The 10,035-nt window shown below is 40.2% G+C and overlaps 1 protein-coding gene across 3 annotated transcripts; it reads left to right on the forward strand.

Moving 5' to 3' along the window:
- The first annotated feature begins 338 nt into the window (after window positions 1–338).
- LOC107314377 (mucin-5B-like) lies at window positions 339–9,831 on the forward strand. 3 transcript variants are annotated; one of them, XM_085548230.1, is made up of 12 exons: window positions 968–1,583; window positions 1,802–1,889; window positions 2,317–2,414; window positions 3,080–3,212; window positions 3,674–3,748; window positions 4,515–4,649; window positions 5,356–5,473; window positions 6,453–6,563; window positions 6,951–7,051; window positions 7,267–7,368; window positions 7,746–7,815; window positions 8,080–9,831. In XM_085548230.1, the coding sequence occupies exons 6-12, from the start codon at window positions 4,551–4,553 to the stop codon at window positions 8,118–8,120; spliced, it is 642 nt and encodes a 213-aa protein (XP_085404356.1). In that variant the 5' UTR covers window positions 968–1,583; window positions 1,802–1,889; window positions 2,317–2,414; window positions 3,080–3,212; window positions 3,674–3,748; window positions 4,515–4,550; the 3' UTR covers window positions 8,121–9,831. The 3 variants fall into 3 exon arrangements, 2 of the variants coding, with proteins under 2 accessions (XP_085404358.1, XP_085404356.1); XR_014946330.1 differs by lacking the exons at window positions 968–1,583; window positions 4,515–4,649; window positions 5,356–5,473; ... (3 more) ...; window positions 7,746–7,815; window positions 8,080–9,831 and adding an exon at window positions 339–622 and having other exon boundaries at window positions 3,674–3,804; XM_085548232.1 differs by lacking the exons at window positions 968–1,583; window positions 3,674–3,748; window positions 4,515–4,649; ... (4 more) ...; window positions 7,746–7,815; window positions 8,080–9,831 and adding an exon at window positions 339–622 and having other exon boundaries at window positions 3,080–3,282.
- Window positions 9,832–10,035: the final 204 nt, after the last annotated feature.

Here is a 10,035-nt window from a genome sequence, read left to right on the forward strand (position 1 = left end):
GTGCCGCAGACTGACAAAACCGTGACTCTTATTCCAACAGGTGTCACGGGATCCCCTTGGGGCCAGGCATAGCACTCTCTTATTAAGATATTCTTCTGTTACGTGGATAAAACTTCTGTTTCTTCCAGGACCATGCCGGGGTGCTTAACATAATAGCATGGACACCCTCACCCTCTGCTTTATTTCCACAGGGCTAATGATTAATTCCTTTTCATTCTGTGTCTGGACCTGGCATCAAGGACCAAATTGGTGGATTTGGGACGTGACAAAAAACAAACCATTGTTACCATGCTTAGTAGACGGCTGACAGTTATTAGGCCTCTTGGGGGTCTGGTGTTGGTTGCTCAGATCTTCTAAATGATGCCCACAGATCTTCTCACATGGGGTCGAGGGTACGCTTGTATTTCCACAGGAGCCACAACCCAGTAGGTTCCTGTCTTTCCAGTCTGGCTGTGGTTGCCAGCTGATGCTGCCTCTACTTCTGCTCCTGCTGTTGGGAGTGAGCCTGTCAGAGAAAACAATGCAAGTGTCGACTCTAACAACCCCCAAGTTGTTGGGGAATTTTTGGCTGCAGTATGCGAAGCCGACTAACTCTTCCATGGCGTGCTTGGCTCTTTCAGTGGTAGGTGATCCATTTTGTATCTGTGCTCTTGCCATACGTTATGTTTCTTTTCAACAAGACAGCCTGTGCCAATGGTGATTTGCTGAATCGGATCAGGGTGGTGAACAACAGAGGTAGTCATCTGCCCTTTGTTAGGTGCATGTATGAAGGGATCTGGTACAGCGAGCTCCTGTGGCAAAGGGCAATAGCAATGGGGTTGCTTATTCTCCAGCAGCCTCAGGGCCCTTGAGCAGATAATGTTCGATGGCAGGCCCTGGCCACCATGCATCCCAACATATCGGTGGTGGGGTGGGTTTGGTTTCACTCTAGCTCACCTAGTGCAAGGCTGCAAGGCTGCTAGAACTACTGGAGTTTCTTTTCCAAATAGCTTGCTCTTCCTAGCCAACTTGAGAATGTTCTTACTGTGGATGTGTTTGCTTTAGTAGTTTTCCTGCTTGCTGTGTGTTTGATTCCTGTTTTAGTTCATATTGTTCACCACATTTTGGATTGGGCAGTAATCGCCTTCTCACAGTTAATTTAGTTTTAAGTGCACCACATGGAGATGGCTATCAACCACTATCGACATGTGACTCTGAAACATCACATTTGCAAAGAAAAGGGGGAGATGTTGGGGTACTGAGTTGTCTTTGTAAGGATTTATGAGTGCATACAGTAGTTCTGAGTGGATGGAGTGTTCTTCAATAGCTGAGTTAGGCCTGTAGGTTAAGAGTTAGTAGGCGGGGGGTTTAGGCACAGGTTCTGTGTACAGGTTCTGTTGCATGCATCGGGTTTTCGCAGCGTGTGTACGCATCTGCGTGGAATTTAGGATGGTATATAAGGACTGTGACACAGCAATAAATTGAGAGATGACATCATGGCAGCCACGTTTATGTCTCTCTCCCCTGGACGGTGGAGGTCCCGGAATAAGTCGGGTTAATTGGCGGTTACGTCAAGAGACTGTCTTCACACACAATCCCTACAGGTAGGACTGCCAGTTGTTGAAAATCATCTGCCTTTTTAAATTCAGCTTGTCTGTCAGTAAGTTTTATGGCAGGACTGTAATGGCAAATGTAACTGCTACAAACAGGTAATGAGAATTTCTGCCACTGTGCTTCTCTGTGGCGAGCTATGTGGTAATATGCTGCTGATGGGAAAAGAAACCTTTAAACCCTGAGTTTTCTCTTTGCTTTTCTTTCTTAGCTGGACCTGGAGGAAATATCTAAAGAGAAAATATGTGGTCTGTGTGGGAACTATGACGGCAATAAGAAGAATAATTTAATTATGGACGGTAGGCCATGAATACAGCATGCTGAATGTAGGAGTGTGTTATACATCACATGAAACTTGGCGCCTGTTTCCTCTATGTGGGGTTTCAGATTTCTGGGCAGACATCTTTAAAAACCCAAACATTTCCAAAGATGGAACATTTAAAACTTTGTGGGATGATCTGAGATTCTCTGCTGCTTGCAAGTGTCTCTCAAACATTGCTGACCCAGTTTAATTGCCCACTTGTCATGCAGCAGCATTGCTAAGTTTCCCACCGACTGTAACAAGCATTAAGGAATTTGCAGTCTCAAATGTGACATGATTGCACTTCTGCCCTTCTGCTTTCATTCCTTTACAGCTGGGTATCAGGTGCAATCAGTTTTGGCTATGTAATGAAAATAAGAATGTGCCATGGGTGACCAGGCAGATTTCACTGATTATTTTTGCAGAAAACACGGCGCCATCTACTGACACCTTCGGGTGCAGTTCTGAGCCGCAGGGAGGGCAGCGCAGCAAACAAATGAGGCTGCAGGCCTGCAGCAGAGTGGTAAGAAGCTTGCACTCTATTGTATTTTCTGCCAGACTGAAGCCAAAATTTTAACACCATCCTTTTGTGTAATTTCTGGGCTTTTTAATTCACAAAAATTAATAATATTTTCACCTACCATTCAGAAAGAATAATTAAATTTCAGACTGTGTCAGAAAGATCCCTCATATCTAGGACCAAGTGTCTGTTAGTGCTCTGGGAAAATATGTCCCTGTGCTCAGTGTAATACGTAAATTGTGCTCCTGTCTTCCCAGCTTCTTTAGCTTGTACAAAGCAGCAAGTTACCGGATGAATACGCACGCATCCAAAGCTGCACTTTAGGTGGCGGCAATAGTATTATGCAAAGTGATCCGTATGACCATTATGCATATAAAATTTTGTTAGACCATACATATTCATAAAGAACCAAATCTTTGAAAGTGATGTATAAAGTATAATAGGAAGGTCAAGAGTCTCATGTGATTATTGTTGCTGAGGCTGTCAGCAGTTCTCGATCGAGATGCGCCAGATTCCTGATCCTAACCCAATTGGGATTTACACCTGGAAATTACATACTGTGTTATGATATTTTGATTAAGATTTGCTAAAGGTGAGATACAAATTTATAGCTGATTAACTGATCTAAAGGGCTGTGAAGGATTCAGATGAATCTGGGGGTTTTGCAGGATCAAAAATGCACCCAAGGCAGTTTGGGAACTTTCGCAGAGTTGAGAATCTGTCAGGAAAGTGTCCTGGTGTGAGGCCAGAGGACCACACTGAAGACATCCTACGAAGGATGATGATAGATGCAGTAAATATGTAAGTATGTGTGGTTAAGGAGTATAAACCTTCCTGAACTATAACAGTCCTGAAGTGACTGTGTTGAAACAAGGGCTATTTAGAGAACAGAATGTTATGTTACACTTGAAGGACCGTTCTACTATAGCGATAAAGAAATCTGTAAGTGGGAAAATATGCAATTTTATGACAAAATCCAGGCTGAGAAAAAGGAACTCGTAATAGAAATTTAGACCGGATGACCTCTGGAGGCCCATGTTATTGTGGTCTTGTGTCATCAGAGGTTAGGAATCACATCCATCAGCCTGATAGTTGCTCAAATATCAATTATTGCTTATCTTTTATACTCAGATTAAAAAGTGCCAGAAACTTGTGTCCCGGTTTGGAAACTGCCTCAAAGTGGTTGCTTTTGATGTAGCTACCTGTGCTGAGGATGCGTGCAACTGTGTGATTAATTCTTCTCATTCTGATTTGTTTCCCAGCTGCATATGCAGCACTTTAAACCAATACTCTCGAGACTGCGTTGTCTGTGGAATTGAGAACCGAAGAGCTTTGTTGTAAGTATTACTGCTCTGGAGTTCAGGATGTCTGACATCTATGCACGAGTCCTAATCCCAGCAGAGCAAAGATAGGAGCTCCTTTAACTCCATTGACTCGATCTGTAGAAGTACTTTGACAGAATTGTTGTTAATGAAAAAGCCTCAGCAAGTTTAACGAGGTTTCGCTCCCCAGTTAGAACCTGTATCTTAGCATCTTCTCTCTTCTCCTTTTTTCATGTTTTTATTTTTTGTTTTTGTTTGTTTGTTTGTTTTGTTAAGTTTTGATATCTAATTTAAAGAAGAAACACAGAAGTTTAACATACATGTTCTTAGGTGCTCCTTTGCTTTACTACTCAGTAGTTGCAGCTACTGAGCAGGAAATCCCTGCCAATCTGGGGTGAAGACTACTGGTAGTTTTTCCAAACAGCTGTTGTGGACTAGGATGAAAGATTAATGCCAGAATGAAAGTCGCTTGAGGTGGAAATAAGTTATTGCTGTTCCTGGTGTCTTTTGCTGTTATCATGACTTCAGCCAACCTGGAATTAGCAGAATAATATTAAGTAACTAATATTTCCCAGAATTATTATTATTTTCTACAAAGATGAAGTAAAAGAAATTGTTAGACATTCCTCTAGAGGGTAAAAAGACATGACACATCTGGATAGAAAGTTTTGCAACCAAGATTTGGGGGAAGGGAGGAAGAAGGAGTCGGGTAGCGATGCAGTGATTTTTAAGAGCTAATAAATTCATCATTAACATAAAACATTTTTCTTTGATTTTGCAGATCAGGAATGGTTTTGCAGACCAGACAACACGGAGTATGTGGAATGTGGAAATTCCTGTGCTGACACGTGCGCTGACCCAGAAAGTAGCAAAATATGCAAAGCCCCACCTACAGATGGATGCTTCTGTGCTCCCAGTAAGGCAGTTTGCTTCTTCCAATAGGTCACCCAACAAGGGACAAAGATGGAGAATATTTCCTTTAAGTTAGTGGTGGTTTTTTGGTTGTTTTTTTTTTTGTTTGTTTGTTTGTTTGTTTGTGGGTGTTTTTTGTTTTGTTTTGTTTTTTCCTTTATGATTTTACACTAAAATCAGTGAATAAGCTCTTTCTTCTAGTATAATTTAACAAATTCCTTCTTCATGGAAATGTAGAATCACTGAACCACTGGGGTTGGAAGGGACCTCTAGCAATCGTTTTCATGCTCCTGTTATAGCAAGTTCCCTACAGTAGGTGGCACAGGAAAGTGTTCAGCTGGGTCTCAGAAGAACCAAATTTCTAAAGATTCAGGATCTTGATGCTGAGCCAGGGGATAGAAATGACATTTTTTCAAAAGATGTGGAAAAAGGAGAGGGATTCTCTAGTTAGTAATGTTGTGTAGAACTCCGGTAACACACAGAGATACTCTTTGGGATATTTTACCTTACATTGCTGTCATTTGTGCTCTAGTGAGAATTCATTCACATCAATTATTGCCCAAGAGGGCACGGTGCATTGCTTTTAATAAAACACGCCCCACTCATTCATTTGCTGAAATGACACGAGCTTTTTTTCTTTGTTTTGATCTTCCTTCATGGTATTTCCCAGACTTACTAAGAAATATTAACTGGCCAATGTATCCGAACAGGAACTATCTTTGATGACCTCGGTGGCAAGAAATGTGTTCTCAGAGACAGCCGTCCCTATATGTTTCGAGGCAAAGCTTACTCACCTGGAGGGACTTACTCCACTCCTTGCCAAAACAGGTACTGTTGTAAACTTGATTGAACTGACAAGACAGAGGCAGTTATTGGAGAGCATTGATTAGCTGCATTCTGTTCTTTGACCCTTTTTAGTGTTCCTAATGTCCTAAGTAATTGTGGCACTAATGCAAAAACTGGGGTCTGAATAGCAAAAAGAGTTTGGAAAAACTCTGAGGTGACCCTCAACCACGCACTGCTATCACCCTCACTTGGAACTGCTAGCAAATATTAAGGCTGGGATACCCACCTGCAGGAAAAGGAGACTCTTGGTTGATTAGTTTAGAAGCACTGGCCTCTGAAGTGTTGCAACTCCATGCTAATGAGTAGTTTTCCAACCACTGATAGATCTAAATGGCCGTTTCGAAGCTTGGATCTCAATAATTTACTGTGTGGTGCATGGATGGGTAGAGCAGATGTTCTGGGAATCCCTTTGGTTTAACTATTTCCTACCCATTCTCAAAGGCAGGAAATATTCCCCAAAATGTGAGTTATGAATGGCTCAGAGTTGTTTCCATATAGGCATGGTCTCAGTCTTCACAAAACCTGAACTAACACAGCCTGGCCATTCTCCTCTTACATTAACAGCTCTAATTTTTACAAATGCTTATTAATTCATCCTCTGAAGAGTTGCAACAGCAACTTGCTGAATCATCGATAGCATAAAGTGATGCGAGATCCTGTTTGAAGAGGTTATTTCTTTTAAAAGGTTAAGTAAGCAGGTTAGGCCCTGCAAAATATTTCTTGTTTGAGCAACTCGGTGTCTCTGAAGGATATAGCATGAAGACCAGTGTGATCTTCTCCCACTGATTGACAAGCAGAGCCTTAGTATAAAATCTTTCTCCCTTAAGCATTTAATAAGCAGCTGAGAAATGTGCAGCTGATGAAACAAAATAAGAGAAACAGATCACATATAGATCTCAACCTTTGTAATTTTGCAGCTATGTTTATTCTAACTCACTACTCATTTTTGTGTTTTCTACAGTACTTGCCAAGGAGGCCACCAGAGCTGTATCTCTGCCTTGTTGTGGAAGCTGCAGTATAGATGGCGGATTCCATATAACAACCTTTGATAACAAGAGGTTCAGTTTTGATGGTAAGTGCCATTATGTCTCAGCTAAGGTATGAACTATCTCCCATTTCACTCCTGAATCTCTAGAGTAACATGAAGCCTCAAGCTGTGCTGCAGCTCAGTATGCCTTCATTTGATTAAACAGCCTCAATCTAGCAATGCACTTCAATACATACTCAGTATTTAACCACATAAATTTTTCTATTTGCAATGGACTACCGTGCAACTGTGATGCTACGCATCAAGCTTTTGCATTTTCAACACTGTTTTACATTCCACTCCCCCCCACACACACACACACACTTCGTTTTTGTTTGCTTGTTTGTTTTTTGGGCAAAAGTGTTTTCTTAATGGATATATTAATGTAGATTAAAGCATTTATTCTGAAGCTTTCTTCATGTGTGACTGTAGAAATGAAGTGGATGAGCTGTGTCCTTCCCCAAAAATTGGCTATTCTACTGACTGTGTACAAGTACTACCTACTCAGGTTGATGTGTGGAAAGAGTGAATGGGTAAGGCAATGAACATTATTGGGTTTGGAAGTGGAATTTTGCATTTTTCAGTCAGAAATTAAACGCCTCAGATCTTTTATTCTTACACTGTAGTCTTTTATATATATATATATATATATATATATATATATATATGGGTTTTGGGTTTTTTTTTTCCTTTTTTTAAAATACTATGCTAATGACTTCTGCACATCCCGTTTCTCCCCTCTTTTCAGAACGGTGATGATACATTTGTTTTGACTGGAGAGATCGTCCAGTGTGGGACATCAAAGACAATGACTTGCTTAAGGAATATCTTAGTTACACTAGGAAGAACAGTAAGTAACTTGCTTTATCAAGCACACAGAATGTCACTTTTATTTAGGTTTGCAGGGTTCATTTATATTCTATTATACTGTGGAATCCTTTTGGTTTGTTGCAGTCCTGGGACTTCAGTCTTAATAGCGGCAGATGTAGCAGGCTTGTGTTTATTAGTTTTGTTCTATAGGAGTTATTTTCTTCCCAGTTTTTTGGCTACTGGCTTTTCCATTTTTTTTCAGAAGTGAAGGGCACAAAGTGATCTTTGTCAGTTTTCTGCATCCTTTCTGTAACTTCCATTATGAAGACATTGCTTCTTAATGCTTAAGGAAGCTTGGTTATTACTGTCTGTCTCACATGCATTCTTGACCACAGGCTTTTTTCTTTTTCTGTACAGACAATAAAAAGCTGTTCCTGTGGGAATACCTACACGAACAATGTCATTGTGAAGCTTCCAGTAAGCAAAGGTAAGCAAAAGTGTTTCTCTACAACTTTCTCAGAATAGCCTACATAAATTTACAGTTTGATTCCTGCTCCAGTCTCTGATTATAAGGATCCTGCCCATTATAATGTCACTGATTTAGGTAGCTACACTCTGGGACTCCCTGCGGGACTCCTGTGTTACACTGCTGGCAAAAGGGAGTTCCTGTTTTCTCTGCCTCATAAAGATTGTTGAAGTGTTTTGTTTTTGTTTTTGTTTTTTTTTTACATTTAACTCTTTTCTTCTTTAGATGCCATCACCATCTTCAGACCCTCAACATTTTTCATCTAAATCTCGAGCTCAACTGGAGTACGGATTCAAGTGCAAATGAAACCTGTAATGCTGCTCTCCATAACAGTTGAACTATCTGATCAGAATCACACATCGGATTGGATGCGTTCACTCTTCAACAACTTATAGCTGCTTATCTGTTAAGGAATAAAACATTTGATTTTATATTGTCTTTTTCATGTTAGAACCTGTGATTGAGTCAATGTGTATGTTTATGCAACAAAAAATTGCCCCAAACCTTCAATTTGCTGAAGATAAACTCTGTGATGTTTAGTGTGGGCACAGCTTTTGGTCTCTATGTGTAAAAGCATGCTCTCATTACAGTTTTGTGAGATTCTGACAGCATTCTCATTTTTGACACCGATCTCTCGTTAACTTTTTGTATCTCTGTTTCCTATCTGTGGGATTGGATAACATCTGATCCCTCCAACTCATTTTGGTTTGCTCTCGCCATTTTATTTGACTGTAAGCTTTTTGGAAAGGACTTCTCTTCCTGTTAGTGATTACTGAAGCATATTTACACAGCTTCCGATTTCCATGCCCTCACTAAGCGCTAATGTAGTACAGGAAATAACAATTATGAACTAAAGATATGGTTGTATCTGATTTGTGGGGAGATAATGAAATTGAGCTTTTTTCAGGCAAGCACCATTATAGAGATAAGGATATTTATTGTGAAGTCATTGCTTTTTCCACTTGTATTATGATTTCTTCTTTCTCCTCTTCCTCTTTCTTTATCACTACACAATACACAAATGGGTCTGATGAGGAGATGGCATGTCAGTTCCAGTTTTCCATTGATAATGGTCTTCCAAAGCACTGTTTAACACTAGTCTGTCCAGAAGAGAAAGGAGTAGAATAAACTTCATTAGATTTTTACAGCAGGAAAAAAACAGAAACAAACAAACAACAACAACAACAACAAACAACAGTTGTGTGGGAATTAAAACTTTGTTAGTGAAAATGCAAGATGTAAAGCTTTTAGAGTACTTTTCTCCCTCCCCTCTTACACAGTCTCACAGTCTTGTGCGGGTTGGAATGGACCTTAGAGATCATCAAGTCCAACCCCTGGGATTCGAGCCTCTGTGTAGCAGAGCCGAACTTCTACCACTTGCACCACAGGGAGGATTCAAACACGGGCCTCCAGTGTTGCAAAGTGGCATCCTTAACCACTGCGCCACTGGAGGCACTTTTTGGCTTGGAAATTTTGTAACATTACTTTAATTAATGAAGGTACAGCTGTGTAGCATGTACAGCAGAGTCACCGATAGTTTTATAATGTAGCTTTTATAGGTTGCCAGTCACAATATCGATTATACAGAAAGAGATTTTATTCCTTCAAATGATTTCTTAAAAGTACACTGGATTTTAAAGTCTATTTTCCCCTTTATGACTTGCTGGGGTCAGAGGTAACGTAGCACTTCTGTCTGAAGGATGCTCTGCTCCCTTAGTATTTGAAAATATTACGTTAAATTTAATAATAAAGCAATAGCATATTTTGTTGGTTTGTCGTGATTTTTTTCTTTTTTTAATGTAGTTTTTGTGTGTGTGTGTAAATTTTGTGTTTACTGAAGTAAAGGTTGTTTTTGTGTAAACATTTAAACTGTAAAAAGGAATAAAAGCAAACCTTTTTTTGTTTCTCCAGTTCTCTCTGCTAAAACATGCATTAGGAAGAAGTTTTTATTGTTTAATAAATCAGTTTGTTGTTAAATGCGAATGCGTGTCTGTATTTTTACGTGAGGGAGCAGTCATCTCAGTATCTCACGTGCGTCACCATAGCGTTCTTTTGGCTACCGCATAACATTTGATCCAAACATTCCTAAAGCAGCAGGACGAAACAAATTCTAAAGATGAGGTTTTGAAAGAGAAGCTTTGGCGGAGCGAGAAAAGAGATGGCAATGGGCACGGCGCTCTG

Source organism: Coturnix japonica, chromosome 5 (assembly GCF_054131305.1).
Source record: "Coturnix japonica strain WE chromosome 5, WE-NBRP24, whole genome shotgun sequence".
Taxonomy (NCBI): Eukaryota; Metazoa; Chordata; class Aves; order Galliformes; family Phasianidae; genus Coturnix; species Coturnix japonica.